The following is a 25,056-nucleotide window of genomic DNA, read 5'->3' as shown; positions in this document are numbered from 1 at the left end:
TGGAGCGGGCCAAAGCGTGGGCTCACCGCAGGACAATAGGAGGGTCGTCCTCCACTAAGACACAGGCGTCCAAAAATAAGAGCTAAAACTATTAGCTACTAAAGCTATTTTTGTTTCTCAAAAGGTAAGCCCACACTTTTTTGCCGATGACTTTTTGGAACGTTCACTCCCAGTTTCCAGGAGCATAAACGGAGGTAAAGCTCTTGAAATTATGTATTCAGAGGATCGTACTGTATCATTCCAGTTGTGGCATTGACGATATATCATTCACGGTATAAACCCCGGCTCTCCTGGCCTTTCTGATCGCACTGTTTGCAAAACTGGTTGGACATAAATGTGTAATAAATGCAATAATAATCATTCTAAATGATGGAACCGTAATGGGAAACACTTAAACAAAGAGGATCCGGGAGACGGTGTGAACTTGAGTGCCGTGCAATATTCAATAAGAGCAAAATGTACATTATCTTTCACTCAGAAGCCCCCTTATAATAGATGTCCTCTACAGTGGTTAATCTCCACTGCACACACACACACACACACACACACACACACACACACGCGTGCGTACACACACGCACTCGCAGACGCACACGCAGACGCACACGCACACGCACACGCACAGAGAGAGTCTGGGGGCATTATTCAGCTCTGACAGGCTAGCAGAGATTCAGACGCGCTGTGTAGAAACTCCACATCCAGCAGTCAATAACTCCTTAGTCCCATCGATCCCTCCATCCCAAGCCTTTACCCTCCTTCCCTCCATCCTCCTCAGCGTGTGAGAACGCAGGTGTGAAGCCAAATGAGACAGGGCCCTTTGTTAACCTGCTCAATATCAGACACACATTTTCCATCCCTTGAAATACCAATATAGACACACACACACACACACACACACACACACACACACACACACACACACACACACACACACACACACACACACACACACACACAGTGTAATAAAGGTTATCTACAGTTCCTCTCGCCAAGCGAAAGAGCTAAATATATGGTTACTTAACACCGCTACTTCCTACGACCATTTCCAGGCTGGAGCGTTCCAGAGTCACCAAATCTCTTATCAGAGTAATGACATTAGCGTCTGTCTCTTTAGACAAAAATAAACGCTCTAAAAACATCTACACAGCATATATATATATGTTCTTATCTTATCTGGCTCCGAGTGTGTTCCTAATAGATAGGGAATAGAAAAGCTTTCAGGGTCTAGTTTTTCCAATTCAATAACATGAGAGCAGAAACCAGATCAGGGCTCGTTGAAGCGCCATTCTGGGGAGTATCAAGTCAATGGTCCTCTTAAAGAAACTCAATTTGTGAACGCTTGATTTAACTACAGTGTATAGCTTGATGTGCTGTGATAGGGCCATGGAAGGCAGAGTCGGATACGTCCTCATGTTCTTGCGTCCTCGTTCATGTATCCTGGGTTGAACCCGCCACCGTGTCTGATCGCTAGATAAAACCTTGATCCTCAGCTTTCCCTTCTGTGATCCCTCTCTCTCACCTCCAGTCTCATCCTCTCTGTCTCTCGCCCCTCCCCGTCTCCCCCTCCCTAATGATCCCCCAGACTTCATCCTCTACCATCTCTTGTTCTCCCTCCATCCCTCTCCTACAGTATATGCCCTGCTTTCTAAAGCCATTATCCACTCCTCTTCCTACATGATCCTCTCCCCTTCCCCTTCTCTCCCCGTCTCTCCCCCCCCCTCCCCCCCTCCCACCTTCACCTGCTAATCCTCTCCTCTCCCTAGACACCCACCGGTCTCCTTGCCTCCTCTCACCTCTGCCGGTCGCCCCCCCTGACCCCGTGTCTATCCTGTCTAACCTGCTTGTGTCTAAATCCTCTTATCCTGACATGAGCCGCCACCACTCTCACTCCAGTCTAACCCCTGTCCCCCCCCCCCCCCCGCCTCCCCCCTGGCCCCTGTCTCCCTCTCCTGTATCACTCTCCGCTCCTCTATCCTCTCCTGCCTCCCCTTTCCCTCCTTTCTCCCCTCCCTCCACCCTCCACCCTCCCCTCTGACCGCCCAGCTGCTCCAGCTGTCAGCGGTTCACTAACACAGTTAAACAAAGGGGCTTAGTGGCACTCTACATCTGTGAATGAATGGAGACAAGGCCTGGCCCTACAGGCTACAGCCATAAATATAGCACCAGGCTAAGCTAGGCTAAGCTAAGCTAAGCTAAGCATGGCTGGGCTAGGCTAGACTAGGCTACAGTAGAGCAGGTGCTGTCCGAACAGTTGTACATGAATGAAGACCAGGTCGGGCTCGACTACATCCAGTCGTTCAGCACCAGGCTAAACTAAGCTGAGCTAAGCTAGGCTAGGCTACAGCAGGGCAGGAGCTTTCCAAACAGTTGCTAATGCCCTTAAAACCTCTTTCTTTCCACTCCACCATTTGGCCCTGACCTTGTGGGCTCCGGGAAAAGATATCAGATCTGACTATGTGTTTTTGTTCTCTCTTGGCAGGCAGCCCTTCACTTACTGTACTGTCCACCGCAGGAGAGGCTGGTGGAGGTAGAAATTGGAGGACGGGCTCATTGGACTGTAATGCATGGAATGGAAAGAGAAACGAACGCTTGATACCATTCCTTATTCCATTCCGTGCATTACAAGGAGCCTGTCCCCCGATTTCTACCTCCACCAGCCTCCCCTGGTCCACCACTGCCAAGCAGATTACGGTACTGTACTGTTTGCATGGCCGTATAGCAGTGTGTCAAATGGATGCTTGGAGCACGGCCATCACAGCCACAATGTGTTGTTCCCTTGGAGGCTATAGGCAGGTCTTTTTGATGAATGCAGTGTTGGAGAGGAGAGGAGAGGAGAGGAGAGGAGAAGAGAGGAGAAGAGAGGAGAAGAGAGGAAAGGAGAGGAGAAGAGAGGAGAGTAGTGGAGAGGAGAGGAGGGGAGAGGAGAGGAGAAGAGAGGAGAAGAGAGGAAAGGAGAGGAGAAGAGAGGAGAGTAGTGGAGAGGAGAGGAGAGTAGTGGAGAGGAGTAGAGAGGAGAAGAGAGGAGAGGAGAGTAGTGGAGAGGAGTAGAGAGGAGAAGAGAGGAGAGGAGAGTAGTGGAGAGGAGAGGAGAGGAAAGGAGAGGAGAGGAGAGGAGAGGAGGAGAGGATGCTTACCTCTGTGTGATCTCTACAGGCCTGTCAGAGCCTTCATACCATGTTCTCACTGATCCTCTGGGTTCTCAACCAGTGTACCTGCAAGAGACAAGCAGAGGATATAACAAGTTATCACACACTGACTGTGAAAACACACACACACACACACACACCCCATTTGCATTGCCGCTGGAATATTACAATAACATCCAACTGACTTTTTCATCACATTACACCACACACAAACACAGACACACACAAAGTCGCACCAACACAGTGAACTTATGAAGTATTGCCTCTTGCCTCCCCGCTGCACGGTGGCCTAGATGGCATGTTTTGTTTATCTCACCTCACCCTCGACCCCCCCTCCCTTTTACCCAGCATGCCTTTCACCACACCCGGGCTGGGGCGGTCTCACCAGGCCTGTCTCCATGACAACAAGCCAGCGAGCTAACAGAGAGACAGACAGGCGGGATCCGTTTCCTTGAGAAGGCTCACCGCCCTATAGGTAGCTAAAAGACACTTACTACGCTAAGCCAGGCAACCCCGTCAGAATAATGATACATTCATTAAGATACATTGTGTTCACTGAACTCTTCTCTGAATGAAGCAATCAAAAAATAAAAAAAGCACTTACATAATATCATGATAATGGTCATTCATTTTTGATTGCTTCATTCAGATAAGTGTTGTGGAAGTACGTTGGATCTGAACGTCATTGCTATTCTGATTAGGGAGCGTGGCTCAGCAGCGTAGGGTGTGACTGCATGAGCACACGTGATGTAATATGTAAGAGAGCTGGGTGCCTAGTGATCGTTTCCTGACAGAATAGGGACACACACACACACACACACACACACACACACACACACACACGCACACACACACACGCACGAGAAGGGATACGCAACACACACAAAAGAAGGGGATACACACACACACAAACACACACACGAACACGAACACCCAGTTGAACACCCAGACAGACCCAATCAGGCTGACTAAGTGGTTTTCTACAGTTTCCGACACCAGGGTCAGGTTCCTTGTTAAGACTAAGGAGTTACTGATTACAACCCAAAAAGCTCCTCTGTGGAATGGGTTTTCTATCGTTAGAAATCGAATATTTTGATGGAAAACCAGAGAACCTGAAATAGAGAGACAGAGATGCAGGGTGGGGTAGGGCCTGTTGGAGTCGTGCGTTTTCCATGACCCTGGACCCTGTTGGCCAAGAGAAACTTACTCACACATGCATGCCCCCACACACACACACACACGGCAGATGGCAAAGCATCATGGGGCTCGGCCGACACTCTGCCTCTCACACTCTCCCTTTGCAACACACACACACACACACACACACACACACACACACACACACACACACACACACACACACGAACCAGGGATGACAGAGACACAGGATGAGGCAAGGCTTACTGCAGGCATGAGCTATGTTGCTCTGTTACATTAATAGCTGCCGTCTTCATGTTCCTGTGATCCGCACGCACGCACGCATGCACACACACATACAGAGAACCAAGCCACCAAAGCTCTTTCTGACAAGACAACATAATCGTCACTCAAGAAGCACTTTTCACTCTGCATATCAATGACGCTGGAGACCAGAGTGCCTTCACAAAGCATCTAGCCATATTCATGTTTTCCTACTCTGAGTGCATCTTATAGAAATGAGGACTATTCCCACAAGCTTTAAGATACTTTCTCTTCATGTATCAAAACAAGGAACCAATATCAGTTCAATAGCAGCAATGTTTGTAAAAAAAAAAAAAATCAAACAGAGATATTCCGAGAATTCTGGACACCTTTGGGAGATTATCTAATTCGCTCCTGTTAAGCTCCGAACCAGGATGTGATCCTCAAACCACACTACGGGAAGAAAAACCTGTTCCCTCAAAACCGCTGGGAGCTTAAGCTTGGCTTGTGGTTGATGTTGCATTTAGTGATCACACATCCCAAGGGTCTCAGGAAGCAGGAACGGGCAATGAAAGGCTTAAAGAGACAGTATGCTAGCTCTCTCTCTCGTGTGTGTGTGTGTGTGTGTGTGTGTGTGTTTGCACGTGTGTGTATGTGTGTGTGTTTGCACATGTGTGTGTGTGTGTGTGTGTGTGCCTGTGTGTGCCTGTGCGTTTAGACCCTTCCAATATGTTTCCCCTCCCTCTGAGCTAATGGCTTCATTTTCCTCTCGGGAAAAGTAAGACACCACAGCAGCTGCCTGGATCGCCATAGTTCCTGACTCTCACAACAAGGAACACGGCCGCCGCGCTCTCATGACATCACGCTACAGCTATTTCGCCTCATTTCTCACGAATGAGGAATGGGACTTGGGCCAGGGGACCTTGTCCTTATCAGACCCAAACACGCTACAGACTGAGCCACAGTCGAAGGCCACGTTCCAGCATCCACAATAGCACACCACTAAGAATGAGAGAGCGTTCGAAACAGTACGCTAGTGTGGACAGTGAAACAAGTCTGCCCCCCCCCCCCCCCCCCCCTTCTCTGGGTGGCGAGGTCAAGTACTGCAGCGAGGTGTTCACAACACGGAAGTGGCCTTGAGCCCTGGCCTAGCTTTGCACCTCACAGACAGGCAGAAAAGGATTGACATCTGTGTTCGCCTGTACGACCTCGGACCAAACCAACAGATGGGCTGGCTTTTACAAAGCAGGAAATGTATCGCCACATGGTATAAAAGTACGTATAGGGCAGATTACCAGATGGGATAAGATGGAGAGGAAATGTAGTCGACGTGCTTCCAGACTGACTGGTCTAGGAACAGGTGAAGCTTTGGTGGCCTTTTGCTTGGGCTTGGGAACATTTGATTCTGATGCCTGAGATTAGTCCAATATGGGAGGGCTTTTGACCTTGTGACCTTTTGGTGGTTTGCATGGGTTTGACCGAGCCCAGTGCATGCACGCACGCACAAACATACACACACACACACACACACATTACCACCAACATAACTAATCCTGAAACTAAACATCCCACTTTTTTGGAGGATGAACATACTAACAGAGAAACAAGCAACAGCTATCAACACAGAGAAAAAGAAACATCTCTCTCTGTGTCTCTCTGTGTCTCTCTTTCTCTCTCTGTCTCTCTCTGTCGCTCTCTGTCGCTCTCTGTCGCTCTCTCTCTCTCTCTCTTTTCAGAACACGCCATTCCTCTTGTGAATTGGCTCATTAAACAGACTGATGGCTGAGTCCTTGTCAGCTCACTCTCCAATTAGCATATCCAAGCTTGGCAGGGAGACCTTTATCTGAGCTGGGTACTGACTGCAGGGTACAGTACATACTCATCACACATACATATCATACACCACTACTTGCTTGCTAATGCAGAACGCTCATTCACCTGAATACGAACCAAAGGAGCTTAAAAGCACTAGGAAGAAAATCGGTTGGAAATGTATCAGTTTAGCAGGTGTCTTTCAATGACTAACTCTCTATTTATCTACCTGTCTGTCTGTCTGTCTGTCTCCCCCCCACCCTCCCTCCCCCTCCTGAGGGTTAATGAGTGTTGCAGACAATGCTCTCGTCCTTAAAGCTCCGCTCCTGAGCAAATGAACGATTAAAAGCTCATCAAGCGACCCACACAAGTGAAACCTGAGAGGCTGCCAGCAAGGAGACACTGCAGCCAATTAGTGAGCTTCTGGAGGAGCAGAAAGAAAGCTCCTTGACAACAGAGACAGCCATCATCATCGCCATCTTCATCGTCATTATTATCTTTCGGTTTCATTTCATCATTAAGACAAATCGTATGAGTGCTTCAGCTAAATTTTGTTTCACTCACTAGACAAAGTAGTGAAATGTAAAAGCAGAGCAGCACAGTTTCTTGTGTGCAGTTCTGTGCTTATTAAGAATAACTATAGACCGCTCGTCTGAATTTCACTGTGAATTTATTGATTCGGTGAATGGCTAGAATATTAATTCTCAAACGCACCATAAATATGCCTATATAACCAACGCCGATTTGTCTAAGTATTGGGTGAAATAGCTTAGCAACCTAGAATAACTTGTTTGTTGGTGCTGTTCACCCCAGAACCTCAGTCATCTCTATACTGTTCGGTCTAGATGTAGATTTCCGGACCCTGCGGTTTTTCTGTTGATACATTTCCTGGAGTAACCATCCTCTGTTTCCACAGATCTATCCATCCCTCCTGAGTAAACATACTGTCATGGCATCACATAGCAGGCTCGGTCACATGATCTAGCCCGTCCTGTGAGATCTAATTATTTGGGAAGCTTGCAACACCTCTTTGTATAACGACGCTAATGACACTGTCTCTGAGATCATCTTCAAGGCTGCACTGAAACAAATGTTGTTTATAACTGTAAATAAATAATCAGTCGAGGCACTCTACTGGAAAGACACTATGGAAAATGAGTATATCATTGTGTCATCAACAATTAAACGTCATTACCGATAACCAAATTGACACCACCATTCAATTACGTGAAGCTCAGTCTTGAATGATAGCGACAGAAACAAATGAAATTAGTTAGGCCGAATTCAAATTTCCCTCTGTGTACAGATGCTTTTGTAAATGTCTATTCAGACAGCCATCTTGGGCAATTCGGCTGGTAACGAGCCATCGCATTGCTTCCTGATGAAGATGAGATTTGCGTTGCAAATGAATTCCCCCTTACGGGACAATAAAGTTGTGAATGGAATTGAAAGCCAGTGTAATGGAGTAGAAACAGAGTAATTGTACTCCACCATGGCGTTGCTCTATCTGGGAGAGTGAGTGTGTTTGGGTGTGTGTGTGTGTGTGTCGGTGACAAATGAAAGGCTTGTCAAAGGGAACAGTTTGACAAATAGCCCCTCTTCAATCCAGTATGAGCACACATCCCCATGGCTGCAATTCTCACTACATCAGACCGAATCATGGGACGTTACCCATAGATATGTATTACACTTATTATTATTATTATTTTAATCGTGCTGTATTGGTATTGCCACGACGGTAGTCTATAAAGCACAAACAGATCTGGGGCGACCAGACTACTGTCCAGACCAAATCATGGTACAGTATATTACACTATAGGCCAAACACACGTCTAACCATAAAGCACTGTTTCTGCAGCTAATCCCATTCATTTGAGGCTTGGATCTGTAACTATCCAACGAGTACATCTCATCCTTTTGAAATGGTGGTTGCAGGTGACAGGGATTCAGATGACAAATAGTCCTTGCTCTAACAAAACCAAACCAACAAAAACCATTCAGCTGTGTAATGTAGGACAGAGAGAGAGAGAACTCCCAGCACGTAGAGAATGAGCCTATTTAAAGTCAATGAATGGAAGAATCCTGCCACCCGAGACAATCCTCTCTCTCTCTCTCTCTCTCACTCTCTCTCTCTCACACACACACACACACAAAACCCTCTCCCATCTGACAAGGCCCCAATGGTCTCCATCCCTCTGACCTTCTGGAGTCGTGAGAGGTGATGATATGCAAATACAGCCATAACCTTCCTGAACCACTGAGATATGTCCTGCCCACACAGACAGGAATATGAAATATGAAATATAATAACACAGACACCGCTCATAGCAGACAGCAATACTGTAGGGGTCAGAGCAGATGGTAATACGGTAGACCATAGCACAGTTCTATAGAATCCCACTCTCCTGATAGCCCTGCCTGAGGCATTTAAAAGTCAAGCGTCGCCCTCAGACCCTGAGGATGTCCTCTTGGACTAATGGTAGACGCTTGTGTCTCCTATCTAGGAGACCCAGGTTCAAACCCCCAGCTGTCACACCTGGCAATGAGACAGCAATACCAGTAAATACTAGATAGTAATGCTTTGATACTGACTGATCTGATCAAACCAAGGCACAGATGTCTCAATTCACTGAGATTAGTTTTTTTCTCATGTTTAGTCTTCTTTATTTTGGCAGCCACCCAGGCGACTTGAATGTGCTCTGTAGCCTTCTACTTCTTAGCCAAAAAACCAAATCAAAAGGAGGATTTTCTTCCTTGCAGTGATGAAAATAGCCTTGTTGTTGAGCCCTCAACTCAATTGGCACATGGAACACTCTGGAACTGAACTGACTGAATGTTCTGGCAGTAACGTGACTCTAATGTACATTCCAGTTCTGAGGAGGCTGTTTGTATTCCATCTTCAACCGCTATCAGCCATCTTGTCACTCAGGTTCTTCCTCATCCTTAATGGCTACTGTCAGTCAAGCCTGTAACAACAGACTATCAGTCAACCGCTGCACTTCCTCCTAAGGAGGACCAGTGAGCCGCAAATCGACACATTAACATCTACAGTGCATGATGAACGTCATAGGAGCTGAAGGGAGGAAAATTTATGAATTTATGAAAAAGAAACAACTCTTACTCCCCTCATAGAAAATCAATAAGAGCTCCCATGTGATATATCAGGAAAGGAAATACTGTGGCTGCCGATATTAGCAGATGTACACGGAGGGAGCTTGGGATGGAGAGAGGAAGAGAGAGGTGAGGGAGAGGGGAGCGGAGGGCGGAGGGAGAGGAGAGAGGGGAACTGCAGTCGGGAAAGAAAAAGAAAAAAAGGCTGTCTCTCCAGGTCCAAGTGGAGAGAGCAGAGAGAAGAGAGAAGAGGGATGGAGAGGAGTGAAAAAGACACAGCAACCATCAGAACTGGCATTTAAGAAGAGATGAGAGGAAATGAAGAGGGGGCAAAGGGGGGGGGGGGGGGGAGATTAAGATAGAGAGGAGAGGGGAGGGGAGGGGAGGGGAGGGGGACAAGAAGAGGAGGAGGAGAAGAAGAGAGAGGTAGAAAATAGAGGTAGAGCGATGCAGTGTGCATTATTCATCCCTGCTGACACATCACAATCTCTGATTCATCTGGAGAAGGGCATCAGTCAAGTCACAACCCATCTCACAGCTTTCACTCATACACGCACGCACGCACACGCATGTCCGCACGCACACACACGCGCACACACACACACACACACACACACACGCCTACAATGGCCTTCCATATGAGAGGAAAAAAATGTATGCCAAGCACATTTGTGTGAAAAGGGAAATTGTTTAAGGTTGAATTATAGATGCTCAGCTACCTCTTATATTTCCACAGGAATAATCCCAGCGAGTACGGGAAATTGTTGGCTTCACTCGTTTCAAACCTCTGTTTCCAGTGCACTACACACAGTGCCAATAAGTTAAACCCACTTGGCGTAAACAGTGCAGGCTTACCAAGAGCAGGATCGCAACAACACTAAAATCCGCAACAAACAAATACAGCTGCAACAAGAGATTCATATGTTCCTCAGGAGAGACAATGCTGCAGACAGAGAACCTCTATTTGATCTTTGGACTCATCGCAGCCCCCGTGGTTCAAATCCACTGGTCCTGCAGGCACGCCAGGCGCGCGCGCACACGCACGCACACACACACACACACACACACACACACACACACTGTTTCGATGCTCCAGCTGTTTAATAGCACCCTCGCCACCCCAAAGGATCTTCATCTGGCTGACCGAGACTCTTTGTTGTCTAAACATTACTAATAAAGCTGGAAAAGATCCAAACAGGCCTTTTCCGCCCTGCGGAAGAGTCGTAAATGGAGAAACGATGTGGTTGAACCAATGGTACTGCTGCAAGGATGTGGGCAAAACGACTGCAGGAAGCCCTCCTAAGTGAAAGCTTTCCCACTGGGCACAGACGTCACTTCAACGCCCGTCCGACATTGATTGATATCTCTGACAGAGACGTTGACTAATGTATAAAGGAAGTAGGTGTTGAGGCCTGTGGTTGCATCTTCAAAGGTCAGCAAGATAAGTGAGGTTTAAGATCACAGGCCTAAACAGCATCACACACCATGTCTAGTGCTTGGATGCCTGCTCACCAAAATCAATCAGAGACAGACATGCTGGAAGAACTCCCGCACTACAGCAGAACACAGCAAGCATTCATGCACCGCAACTGGAAAACACTTCAACCTACGGCTGGAGTCTCTATTAAAAAAAGGGAAGGAATGTTTAATCATTTCTCAATATTAATTTGATGAAAGGATGCAATAGGAGTGAATTTGTGTACAAGAAAAGAGAATCAGAAAGAAAATCACAGACTAAAGCAATTAGGGATGTGGCAATTGGCTGGAATGAAAAACCAGCAAACACACTATGCTCCCCAAGGGATAGAAACCCATCTGTGACAAGAAAGAAAAAAACAAAAACTGTGAACAACAATTAGGCCTCTTATTGGATTTTCTATGATGGGCTGCGGTGCGGTTCTCTCACTGTAGCCCACAGCTGCAGGGCTCGGTAAGCGGTAGAACATCTAGAAAAAGTGTGAGTTGGAAGTGTGCAAAATGAAAACGTGTCAATGTGAAACGATGAAAGCATTCAATTACAATGGCGCGCTCGTGTGAGCGTGACCGCGTTTCAATCTGCATTTATTTGCAACTTAAAATGTCAACAAACACGCATTAACATACGGCAGGTAGGCCTACGGAAAGGGCCCTACTTAATTATGTTTTAAACCGCCTACTGCGAGGAGGAGCAGGTGCCTAATAGGCGCATCGACTCAATTGTCTGTAGAGTAAATGACCGTCCGCCTCGCCACCTGGTGTCATCGCCGAATTTATGGTATAATGTGAGGCTCGTATCCTTTCAATTTATCTCATGCGTGCTAATCGTTTTTTTAAGAACCAAAGACATTTTCTATAGCCAGAATATGATGAGAGGCATACGGAAATTGGAGTGCATGCTGTCAAAACAAACCGAATCGGGAACAAAGGGGAGACGTGTGGCCAGTCGGCAAGGGGTCCCCGTCGTAGCGACTGTAGCGAACAATAAGGCAAGTGGAGACGCTGGGGGTAGCGGCGCGATGGGTCTACTTGGTGCCACCCAACCTGCATCCCTCTCAACCAGAAATATAAACACCCCCGGTCAGGTCAGACCAGCTCGAATAGGCTATTACTCACAGGTAGACCGATAGGCTACACCACAAAACTAGAAGAAACAAGAAAAACTTACTCTAGTTGGTAAAGAGTGACTAAAATGTACCCACGCTCTAAACATAGCCCACTCGGGGATGTAGCGCTGTTGTAAACAGCTACACCGGTGTGTGAATTAACGACCATTGGGTGCGGTGCTCAATAAATAAAGGAAATACATGACTGCTCCGAGCGTGCAGATTGCCAACAGCCTCTTACAAACAGCCTCTTACAAACAGCTTATTAGACAATTACCTTCATGGAGAATTAGTGCTCCGTCTTCTTTATTGTGTGATAAATTCATGTGGTTGGACTTGCAGCTGGCAGCCTCCTTTGGAAAAGAGACAGAAATGATAATCCTGTGTGACAGCGGAGCTCAGTCAAATGCTTGGCCGTAGCCTACAATAGAGCATTCACACACCGCCGGCGTCTCCGACTAGCCTCTCGCCCTCCCACGACCACTATAGGACGGCTACTCTGAGCCCGTGTGTCGGGGGACCATCGCCGGTCTGGCGGCGTTAGATACTGCTGGTTGATGTCATTGATACTCCCCGTCTTCCTCCTCAATGCCCTTCCTCCCTCCCTCTCTCTCTTCTCTCCTTTCCCTCTCCCTACTCTCTCTCACTCACCGATGTGCTCCCCCCTCCCCTCCATGACGTGATGCAGTCAAGATCTCCAATAGCAACCACATCCTCCCCATCACCCAAATTCTTCCTGTCACCAGCCGTGGACCGCTGACTGGTGCTGAAGCGACGGCTGCTGATGTAGCCTAGAGATCTCACCGAGTTAGACTGCTAGACTGGGCTCTACATGTCAAGTTCATTAAATACATGTTCATAAGTTCATAAGGACAACATTCTGAACACGTTTTTGTTATCACTTCAGTGGGCCCATTCTTTCCCTCCATCTTCTCCCTTCAGTTGTCAGGTCATCACAATCAAACTTAGTACGAGTGAAGGTGAGTGAATTAAGCCAACAGGATTTTCTTTTCTCTTTCATTATATTATTATTATTATTATTATTTACAAACAAATTGTGTGAGGTTTCTCACCTACAAAAAGATCACGGTTTTTCTTTTCATTCAATCGTGTCTTGTGTCTGCTCCACTCTTGGTACTGTACATGGTAGAAATCATACATTCATATATAATATCATATTTCAATAATCATACTGGATTTCACTTGATGTAATGAGATGAGAGTTGTTCAGGAGACATGCCGAAAACCAGGTAGATGTTCACATGAGGCAAGCCTCATTCGACCTTCCCTGCCTCCAGCACACACACACACACACTCTGCAAAGCTGTGTCAGCAGAACTGACTGGCGAGATTCTTGTTCACTGTGTTAGATGAGCTGCACACATGCATACTCAAACTAACACACACAGTGGCCCTAACACGGAGTGAATCCTGATGGCTAAATGCAGTGCACACACACCCAGAACATAAAATTAAGCCTGACAGCTTGCTGTAGGGAAGTGTATGCAAAGGTCTACTCAAGCAAACAAACAAACACACACACACACACACACACACACACACACAGTGTAACAGAGGTACATGGGGACACACAAACACACATTCTCTTCCAGACACACACACACACACACACACAGGTAATACAGACTGGACAGGAGACAGTAGGGTAATACAGACTGGACAGGAGTAGGGCTGAACATGGATGTCAATACTGCGTACGTGTGCTGGAGAACTGTAAGCATCAAAAACAGCCTATCACATCCATACACAACACTTGTCACTCAATCAATCAAGAGGAGATGACACTTCATAGGTCCTATGTAGTGCTACTGCTTCTTCCTCTCACGTCTTCTAAGGTCCGGGTCCCTCTCCTAGGCTGAAGGAAACCAACAGCAGGGTGGGTGGGGGTGGCGGGGCTTTGTTCAGTATCAGGGATCTGATCAGTAGTGAAGTTGAAGTCATAGATCTATGGTGATGTAAAGTTCTAAAAGGCTGAGGGGAGCTTCCACCAGAAAGTGTTCTCCTACCTGGTTCATCTAGATGGGCAGACGCTGAAGGAAGATCTCTCTCTCTCTCTCTGGCTGTCTAGAACAAAGGCTAGATGTGTTCATCATTCGGTTGATGTTTCTTTGTCACTATTGCCCCCTAGTGGCTGACATGAGAAGTACCACTCATATCACCAGAGTTCCATTCAGGACTAGTGCTCAAAATAGACATAGCTTTGTGGATAGAAATGTCATGAGTAGAACTGAGACCATCCTGGAACAGATCTAAACGAACCATGTCTGATCTGTGGATATGTTTTATCCATCTATATGAACAGATGCTTGCTCAGGTTTTAAGGCGTTTTAAGGTTGATAGATGTGTTGCAATTGATCAGCCTTCAATATTTTATGGGTTCTGTCAATTCAAATAAGGGTACATTTAGGAATTATAGAGTACAGTTACCTTCTCAGGGAAGACACAGTTACAGTTACCTTCCTGGTCCGCACAGAGATACAACCACACCCATTTAATCCTTTCACGTCTACAGGATGAAAGGTGGCTTGTGGTAGGGACTGGGGGTTAAATGGACAGGATAGGTGTTAGCAATATGACCCATCAATGGGCTATGGGGAGCGTACACCATGTTGCTTCTGCCTATCCGCTTCCGTCAGATCTGCAAAAACACCACTGGGGACACAGCACATTGTTTTCAGACCGAGCTATGCTGACACTTAAATGTGACCTCTCTGCGGGGTCACCCCCATGACCTATGACCTTTCAAAGGAAGACGAGACAAGGTGCAATACATCAACCGCAACAATCATTAGCATGAACAACAACCATGAACAGAGTGACACGTTGACAGTTTTTAGAGTTAGGCTTTCCATTGACCTCCTAATTAATACTATTGGAAAGGATCATCAATGGCTGTCACTTATTGATCGTTACTGGACTGTACCCAAGGTATTCTTCCATGGGTGATATCGATATCAACAATAGATGTAGGACATAAACAAGCTAACAAAGAGCTAACGTGTATTATATAGCCTGCTATTTGTCTTGTTGTTTCTCATTCTGACTGGAAAGCAGCGTCATTGCCAGTGCCTTAGTAACCTGCCCGCCTGTATAGCCTTACAGTATTGGTTGTCTGCAGGGCAGAAGCTGAGGCGAAAGGCCCCTAAAATAGCAGTGGAAGTGGTCCTGTCTCCACCATTGCCCTGCAGTGACGTTAATTACACTCTATTTATACTGTAAGAGCGCAGGACGCTGAAAGATCAAGTTTCTGTTTCGTTCTGTTTGGAAGAGAAAGGGATAGAGAGAGAGAGAGCTAAACAAAATAAAGGATCGAAATCTAGTCATGAAGCGCAGAAGCAATTTAGAAGCTATTAAAACAGCTTCATTTCAGTTAGAGATGACAACCCACATAGCCCCTCCGGTAATTTACAAACACCTGTGCAAAAATAACATATTATATATTATAAGAAAAGGGGTGGAAAATATCTCTGGGGGGGGGCCTCTAAATTGAACCTCATCAGTTAGGCTAAGTTTGGGTTCCAGTCTTTAATAGGCAGGCCTGGGGGCTGGTAGCGCTAGGATAGTGTGTTCTGCCATCACGCCTATTTCAATCCATCTAAATATAAAGGATCTCCGTAACACGAGTGTGGCGGTATGAGTCAGGCCAGCTGTCTGGTAGCCCTTCATGTCCACTCTGCCCTCTCTACTAACCACAACTACAGATCTAGGGGCAGATTGTCCACCAGCATATCTAACCTGGCCTAACATAGAGGCTTGGATAAGATCTGACCAAAAGACACCATTGAATGAAAAAGAAAAACCTAGCAACTATCTACCGAGGTCTGGGAGAGGATTGGCAGGGAGAGGAGAGGAGAGAGGATGCATCACTAATACATCACAGAGTCCCCACTGAGAAACAAATCTAAGCTTTTTGAGAACAGAGAGAAGAGTGTGTGTGTGTGTGTGTGTGTGTGTGTAGTGTGGAGGGAGGGGGGGGCATGGGAGGCAAGAAAGAGGGAGAAAAAGAGAAAAGAGAGAACAGAGAAACATTGTTGGCATCCCCACAAAAACACTGAGGCCCACTTCTTGCTTCGATACTGAATTTTATTCAAGTATCTCAAACACGGTTTTTGTTCTGAAGTTATCATCAGTTAAATTAATCAATCAGTTGAGAGAGAGAGAGGCAGGCTGCGAGAGTCCATAGCCTGTATCTGTAAAGTTACATTTTAGGATTCAGGGCTTTTCAAAGTGCATTCCATCTGGTGGGGTTAACAGAGAAACAAACAAACAAACAAACAAACAAACAAACAAACAAAAAGGAGGAAAAAAAAAAAGAAGAAAAAAATGTATGATAAAAGAAGATAAAACAAAAATGGAGAGATTATCCAAAAAATAAGACGACAAGACGCAGGTGTTGGTTGGAAACCCATCTGTACCACCCTCATCACCTGTATCAGAGATATTTAAAATAATAATAATAATAATAATAATAATAATAATAGGCCTAGCATCAACTCTGGTCTTGATATCACACACACTGCATAGATTCCAATATTTCTGCATGGACCAAAGATGGAGATGTGGCTGAGGAGAATGATGAAGATGGTTCAAAATGTCTGTCCATTCACGTCAGGGGGGAGAGGGACGTCTCCTCCTCCCCACAGTCCCACAGATCAAGCTGCCTGGAAGGATCCAGAGATCGCCTGTAGACCAAGGCTGTAAAACACACACAGTCTACCAAGACCACGCTAAGAAGATGGAAGCCAGGCTAAAAAAAACACACTGTAGTAGTAGTAGTATCCTTAGGAGTCCCATGCTAGACTGCAATTGTTAGTTTTGCCATACAGTTTTGCTAGATCAGTAGGGCGTTAACCTGTAAGCTCACACTTCGAGAGAAAAATATATAAGGCTGATATTTTGGCACGATGGATTCATCAACCACTCCCTAACATATTCATAGGCCTAGTAGACCTAGTCGGGGGGGGGGGGGGGGGGGATTAAGTAATGCTAAATTGATGATAAAATTACATTGAAATATACCAGGCAGCAACGCATTCATGGTTTGTTCAAAAGGATGCTTTTTTTTTTTTTTTTTGGATAAACTTGCAACAAAAGAGATTGAACATACACCGTACTACAAACTAGCCCAGGCCCTATTCACTCTTCAGCCTCTCATGCAGTTAACTGGCCTAACCGTTTGTCATTTCCTATCGGTAAAACCCCCATTGCTCAATCCAATCTTTATACAAGCCTATCACCAAATACATACAGGCACTGCCATACTGTTCTTACAAAAGTACTTCCTTCTCATAGGGAGAAACAGCAGCAGAAGAAAAATAAAAAGAGAAAAGAAAAGAGCATTAAAGCCTAAATCAAGTCCAAAGTTTTACCCACCATAACATTGCAAATAGCAAACACTAGCACTACCAAAGTGTCCATGTCTTACCAATAGATAACCTAAGAGAGAGGGAGAGCGCTGGCCGGGGACATCACAGCCACAGTTAGCCCCGCCAGCCTCCCAGTCTGTCTGTCTGTCAGTCAGTCTGTCTGTGTTTGTGTTTGTGTTTGAGTGGCCAGCTGTTTTTATTGCTGTGGTTTGGTCTCTGACACAGTCTGAGACAGAGCTCAGCTCACAGTCTGGTGTTAGGAGTACAGAGAGGGAGACCTGGAGAGGAGAGGAGACGTGGCCCGGGGGGGGGGGGGGGGGGGGGGGGGGGGTGAAGAGAAGAGAAGTGGCCTGAGAATGCGAATGGGGCTGGGTCGTAGTTTGGTGGGCCAGGGAGGGGGGAGTGAAAGAGGTGATATTTGGGTCACGTGTTTGGTTCAGGTGGGGAGAGGGGAGGGGAGGAGGAGGGAGGGGGGGGGGTCAGTGCAGCTCGATGAAAGCCTCCATCTCCTCTGAGATGAGGCCTTTGTAGGGCAGTCTGTGCCTCTCGATGGCGCGCGCCGCCAGGCACTGCAGGGTCACGTAGTTCAGCGGGTAGAGCGCCGGGTGCCCGCTGCTCTGCTCGTCCAGCAGCTCGTACGCCGTCTTCCTCTGTGCGTTGGTGGCGTCGAAGTGCGCCCCGGCCCGCACCAGCAGTGCCATGATCTCCGGGCAACCGTTGCTGGCGGCGATGTGCAGCGGCGTGTTGTTGTCGCAGTCGCGCGAGTCCACGTCCGCCCCGCACTCCAGCAGCAGGGAGGCCACCGCCTGCGAGGGGAAGCGGCCCACGGGGTAACGGCCCACGGACGTCGTGTCCTTGTCCACGGCCATGTGGAGCGGGGTGAAGCCGCTCCGCGCCCTGGGGTTGAGCTTCAGCAGCTGGTACACCGTCTGCTTCTTCTGGTGCTCCTGCTCGGGACTGCACTCCAGCTTTTCCAGCAGAAAGACCAGGTGGAGGATGATGGAGAGGGCTTTGGTGAACTGGGGGGCCTCGGGGGGGCTGTCTCTCTGGGCTACGGCTCGCTCCACCTCCCTCACACTCTTCCCCAGCACGCCCATCAGGTCATGGAAGGTGACACGCGTGGCCAGGGTGCCTTTGGCCCGGTCCTGGAGCACGAAGGAGAAGAGCTCGGCGAAGGAGAGGAAGCTGGAGGCCGTCATGGGGCTGAGGGGGTCCAGGTTGCTCTGCTGCATGTCCAGGGCGTACTTCCATAGGCTGATGCAGCGCTCGAAGTTGCCCGAGTCGGCGTAAACGGCCCCTCTGTAGCGGATGTAGTAGGAGGTGTCAGGGTGGGAGGGGCCCAAGATGCGCTCGCGGACCAGTAAGGCCTGCATCCTCATCTCGTCTGGGTCTGTGATGAGAGCCTCCAGCTCCTCCGCCGTGCTCACTTCCCTGGCACAGTCGTAGGCAGGGACAGGGGGACCCGGAGGAGGCTTGGCCAGGAGACCAGCTTTGTCCCCTGGTTGTCGCAGCTCCATGGCTCTCCTCCAATACCTCATCGCCCCAAGGAGGTCACGTTTCTTGTCCACGAAGGTAGCACCCAGGAGTTCAAGAGCGTCGATGCGTTCTTCTCTGGAGGAGCGGGGCTGGTGGGCGAGGTACTCTACTATGTTGGTGTGGCCAGTGACGCTGGCGGCCAGGAGAGGGGTCATCCCGTAGCCGTCCCTCTCCATGCGGGCGTTGCATTTCAACAGCATCTTCATGATGTCCAGGCTACCGGACTCGGCGCAGTCGTGGAGAGCCGTGTTGCCTTTCACACTCTTGCGGTTGACGTCGGCGCCGCGCTCCAGGAGGAACTTAGCTATCTCTTTGTGGCCCTTGTAACAGGAGATCATCAGGCAGGTGTGGCCATGGCGGTTTGCTACCTCCATGTCGGCTCGGTGCTCCACCAGGTAGCGGACGATCTCCAGGTGACCGTCGAAACAGGCAGCTCGGAGGGGCGTTGAGTTGGTTAGCGTAGTGTTGTTGACAGAGGCACCGTGTTTGAGTAGAGTCCGGACGACAGGGCGGTGACCCGCCGCCGAAGCCGCCCATAGCGGCGGAGCCCCTTCGATCGTCTCGCCGTCAAAATTAACCGATCCCCCTAGTTCCACGTTGGCTTTACAATGTTCAAGGAGGTAATCTACAACCTCTAAATGTCCGTATCGAGAGGCGATCAGGAGAGGGGTGCCTCCCTGCGTTTTCTCCTCGGCTAGAGCCTCCAACTCCTCGGGACTTTTGTTGCTCAGCAACTTCTGGATAAGTTTCAGCTTACCATCTCTGGCCGCGTTGAAAACAGCCGTCGTGATATCCATTTTTATCGTCTTTCAGCACTCTCGCTGGCCATCAACCCCCTAGCTACGTTTTCAGAAGAGCGGGGAAAATACTGTCTTTTCAAATTAAGAAAAGAAACCTGGTCTGTGGCTGGGCTTCGCCCGTGCATTTTTCTGCCATTTTAAGGCTACTGTCAAGATGGCGTTTGCGTTGTTTGACAGGTCTATGTTTACAATTTATGCTTAGCATCTTGGGCAATGTAGTTTTTGACAAAGCACTGTACGAAAAATCCAACGGCAATTTCCATTAACTGTAACTATAGTTCCCATGATGCACTGAAAATGATGACCTAAACACTAGATAGGTAGAATTGGAAATTGTAGTTTTTAAGGTGATGTGCGCCGCGTACACTGTCACTCTTTATAGCTTACCTTCTTGAACGTAATTGAACTACAATCCCCGCGAACTGCAATAGCACAAAGCGGAGGATCAACACAAAAGTGGTTCAAGGGATAAAACAGCAGGGGGCAGCAAACACCCATACTCTATTTTCTAAAGATATGAAATTCTGGAGAGGGACACAGATGTTGAGAATTTTTTTATTGTAAAATTGAAAAATATGAAAGACAGAAAAGAAATCCCAGTAAGCATTCTGTATCATATTTACAAAAAAGAATAAAATAAAAATAAATATAATACATAAATATGTAAATAAATACAAGATAATAATAATATCCCTTCAAACAGCCTACTAGAGGGAACATTACCCAATAAATAAGTTATAGAGTAATAAATTAAAGTGTAGGCTATAAATATTATAATTGTCAAAGCTAGTACTGTATAAGATAGACATGGACAGGAGAAGAGAACAGCAGAGGAATGAGACGAAGATAGATTAGACAGTGATCTCCCATTTTATAAGAGCTGGGAGCCAAATTGAACATCATAGCCAAATGTAACAGCAATGCAATGCAATGCAACTGGGACTCAAATAGAATACCCAGTGAATGGATCTGATTAAAACGACTGATTTTGACAGGTGGCTCCCGAATGTACCTCCTTGTGTCTTTATGACAGAACCTCGGTCTAATCCTGCTTCATCTCATTCTATCTAGAGGAACATGAACCTGACAGGAGAGTAACCAAGGACTCCATATCACAACATCATCACGTTACTCTCTTTTCCCTTCAACAAACCAAACAGATGTCCCTTGGACTCTACCTCAACATTTTGTACATTGTGCTAAGATGCCAAAGTTACACACAATCTCAAAAGCCAACCAACCCATACATTGCCCCTTCAGCCCCCCCCCCCCCCAACCTGAATAAGTCATGTGCTGACAAGATATAAGTTACATATTTACATCAAACTATTATCTTCTCACATGGCATTCAAAACATAGCAGAGAATCATTATAACAGTGTCATGATCTTTTTGAACCCTTCCCTCCCCTCCCTCCCTCCCTCCCTCCCTCCATCCCCTCCCCCTCCCCTACCCAGACCCCTTGCCTTGCTGCCTCCTCTTCCAAGTACAAAGCAGCAGAGCCAATAAGGATGAACACAGTCAGATTTTGGCAGCAACAACAAGAAAACCCAGAATAGATCTTGGAATAAAAAAGTGTTTTTGAGATGCACCTCACCCTAACAGAGAGTGGTGGGTAGAATAGGAATGCTATTAATTTCAGTTGATTGAAAGTGACACAGCTTCATTCAGGTAGAAAATAAACACACATTTAAAGAAAAAGCACAGTTAACTATCTTGGCTTCCCTCCCCTGGACAACATAACCCCAGAACCTGAATAGAATAGAGAAATGTACACATTGAAAACCAGCTGAGTGGCAGGCAGTATCACTAGATGAGCCTAATCTATGATTTTAGAACAGGCCAAGTTCATACAAGTGTGACTGGACTACAGCAATAGCTATTGCTATAACCTTAGGGTCAGACACATCAGTCAGCCCTCCTCCAATCAATTACTGTCTAGGCTCGACCAATAGTGTGAGATGGCTGGTCAGGATACGTTTCATCAGGGAAACTAGAGTTGAAGTTGGTTTAATTGTACTTAGATGGAAAAATTCCATGTCCAACTCAAATAGAATTGACCTCAACCCTGATCAAACAGACCATTTTCTTTCTGCCTCTGCTATCTACAGGAAGTGGAAACATCATGCAGGAGAATAGACTACAAGGCTGGCAGTAACTATGAAGTAGATTTTGGTAGATGAATAAAACCATGAGAAGAATGTACACTATAAATATTGAATACAAATTGTCATTGGCATAAATATGTCCAGTCGGTATACTGTTTTCTGTGCACAGTGAAAAACTAAGGTAGCTAATCCTTGTTTGTATCAGTCGCCAACTGGCCTGGAATGTTACAAGAGAAAATACATATTTACACGTATGAATCAATAAATAGATTAGATATCATTTGGCAACGTCACTAATATGATTGCTATAATGTTCATTGTGCTATTACACAACAGTGAGCAGGCTGCATCCAAGGCTGAGGCAATACTAAGCTAAAACAAACGAATTTAACAAAGTTGAGAAATGAACACATGAACTGCGATATGCAAGCGAGGGACTCCACATGGCACCACTCTGGGCCCAATGTAGTTGTGGCCAGGGTTGTTGTATACAGTAGGTATCCGTATTCAGAATACATTTTGAAGTATTCAGTATTCTAGTATGATCCATTGAAAATTCAGAGTACAGATATTTTTATGTATAAGAAAATTAATACTTTTAGAATACTTTAATCTTTTTCGCAACTCAATCTCACAACATTGCTGCTACTCTGCATTACACAGTAGCTGCTCAGCTGAGTGAACGAAAAACATGTGCGCGATCTGCATCCACCCAAGTGCACTGCCCCATGGTTTTTCCACACCTAGTAGCTGACACATAGCCTAGCTGAAGCTAGACCAATGTGGTACAGCGAACGCTGCACACAATGGTCTAGGAACCCACCTTTCCTCACTCTAATTAACTCCCATGTGAGTGGTCCATATTCGAGCCGGCTTCTGAGAGAGCGCATTGACTGGTTCTAACAAACTTTGTATTTGCATTTAGGCGAGGCATCTCGTTCCTGGCTCCTTTCGTTGGAGCGAAAAGTGATGGGTTGGGTTGTTGAAACAAACATATCTTATGGTTCGTTCGATTAAAACAGATACCAGATACAGTAAACGATGCAGGGGGTACACCAACTGGCGTGGAGCACAGCCCCTTCATTATCGGCTCACTGTGCCGACAACATCAAAGGGCCTCTCTACACTCTGAAGTCAGGTATGGAGCACTACACAAGTAATGCTTTAGCTAGGCTAGCTGACACTGACAGGATGGCTGACGGTAGAGGAAAGTCTGCTTTCAATTTGTGGTGCTACCAGCACCATTTCAAAGTCAAAGAAGACTAGAGAGTCTACTATGTCTGTTGCTTGTGAACGTTATTTACCAGCTACTAAAAGAAGACTCTTCGCCAGTGCTAGTTAGTGCTTAAGCATTCACTCCAGTCCTGTGTCATTTGAAATACAGCCAGTTCATATTTTATGCTGAATAGAACATTCTGCACAAGTTCACCCCCTATTTCACAAGCTTATTTGCCAGCAATATGATTTGCAGGCCCCTGAGGATATTTCCGATCAAATTATGTTGAGAAATATTAGTTTAGTGTGTTCATGCTTCTTTGAACAATTATATTCAGTGTTTTATTGAATGCTCCTGTGTACCAATGAAAAAAAAAAAGTAATCTGAATACTGAATACATTTTGAACCATGCAGTGAGTATTCAGTATCCAAATATATTTTCAAAGTATTACACAACCCTGGTTGTGGCCAAAAGAATCATTCATCCTGCCTAGCATTTTAGAGTGTGTTTTGATGTTCCGCTGTCTCTCGCTGGCTGTTCTGTCTCTCGCTGGCTGTTCTGTCTCTCGCTGGCTGTTCTGTCGCTAGCTGCTGTGCTGTGACAGCCTTTCAGCCTGTCTCACACACAGCAGCACAACTGATGGCTTGCTGTTGCTCGCAACTTGACCTTGTAAGTCTATTTAAAAGCAGCTTTTAAACCCTACTCCCGGTGAAGATAAGGCTTTCCGTTCTTTCCCTCTAATCTGAATAAAACATAGAGTGGAATACCAGTCAGGAGAGTACAGGTCTACTGCAGAAGCCACTAAAATGGAACGCTTGTCTGAATGAGTCGAAAGGATAAAAAGAGGTTTAGGCTGTAGTAACTCTGCACCTTTCTCCGTGCTCCGAAAAACGACAGGCTGGATCCTACCAGACCTACGGTTCTGTACCAGTGAATATGCAATCTCTTAGATGTCTTCTGCTGACCGCTTGAAGCATCAACATGTGTGAAAATTCTACGGGTCTTGGAAATGTCCTTGTGAAAATCAGACATGATATATGAAAAAAAATAATGGTCCTGTAGAACCTCCAAGCTGATCAGGATGCAAAGGTCTAGGATAAGCTTGGTTATAAGTATCATGATTTTTAGTTTGTACAACAATAAGCAGTATACTTTGTTAGGAGTATTATAATTGATCGTTCTGCCTAAACTATAAGCACTAGGCTATACACAGTGGTATGAGTGTTGTGATTGTATCATACGTGACTTAGGAGAAAGATAGAAAGATTTGGTCCATTGATCCCAAGGGGGTGGAGTTCACTGTGTAATTATGGAAACTAAAGAAAGACACACATGCACATTTTTGGACTTGCTTAACGTAGAGGGGGAAAGAGTGATAAAAGAGAGAGGGAGAAGAGAGAAAAGAGAAAGAGAGATGACAGAATACTTTCCCAGTTATAGTTTGAATCCTCAGATCTTTTTAGGTAGTAAAAACCTGTAGTCTATGCTCCTTTGCGTCAATGCACAGTCACATAAATCCATTTTCTTTTGAGGCTGTCTCAAATGCTTGTGGTTTCATCTTCAATCCCAACTCTCCACAGATGCTGCAATGCTCAAAGTTTTCACGTGTTTGTGTCTTAGAAAACCAAAAAAAAAAGTTTCTGCTTGTTTTTAAAAGTCTGGTTCCGCCCTGGCTGCAAACATGCCATCCCTCTATAAGTGCTATGAGTTCTCCTTCACCGTCAGATATGTCTTCTGAAGATAAGAGGATATGTCTTGGCGAATCCCATATGAAGTTGATTTTTCCCTTGTTTTTTTTAAAGAGCTTTTTTAGTTTGTTATTCATGAAGAGAGAAGTATTTCTCCTTCAAAGGCTTCCTCACCTCTGTTGAAAGCCTAAAGAGAGACAGAGAGAGCGAGACAGAGAGAGAGAGAGAGAGAGAGAGAGAAAGAGAGAGACACAGAGAGAGAGAGGCGG

The 25,056-nt window shown here is 46.3% G+C and overlaps 1 protein-coding gene across 1 annotated transcript; it reads right to left on the bottom strand.

The window, feature by feature from the left end:
• Positions 1 to 17,842: 17,842 nt before the first annotated feature.
• On the bottom strand, positions 17,843 to 19,888 carry fem1a (fem-1 homolog a). The gene has a single exon (XM_083689909.1). It carries the CDS (start codon positions 19,770 to 19,772, stop codon positions 17,919 to 17,921), a length of 1,854 nt encoding a protein of 617 aa, XP_083546035.1. The 5' UTR covers positions 19,773 to 19,888; the 3' UTR covers positions 17,843 to 17,918.
• Between the last annotated feature and the right edge of the window lie 5,168 nt (positions 19,889 to 25,056).

The sequence above is a fragment of the Argentina silus genome, assembly GCF_951799395.1.
Source record: "Argentina silus genome assembly, chromosome: 18".
NCBI classification, from domain to species: domain Eukaryota; kingdom Metazoa; phylum Chordata; class Actinopteri; order Argentiniformes; family Argentinidae; genus Argentina; species Argentina silus.
This window is presented reverse-complemented; position numbering and strand designations above follow the sequence as displayed.

Coding starts and splice junctions, on each gene's coding strand:
- fem1a (XM_083689909.1), bottom strand. CDS start 19,772: ATGGATATCACGACGGCTGTTTTCAACGCGGCCAGAGATGGTAAGCTG.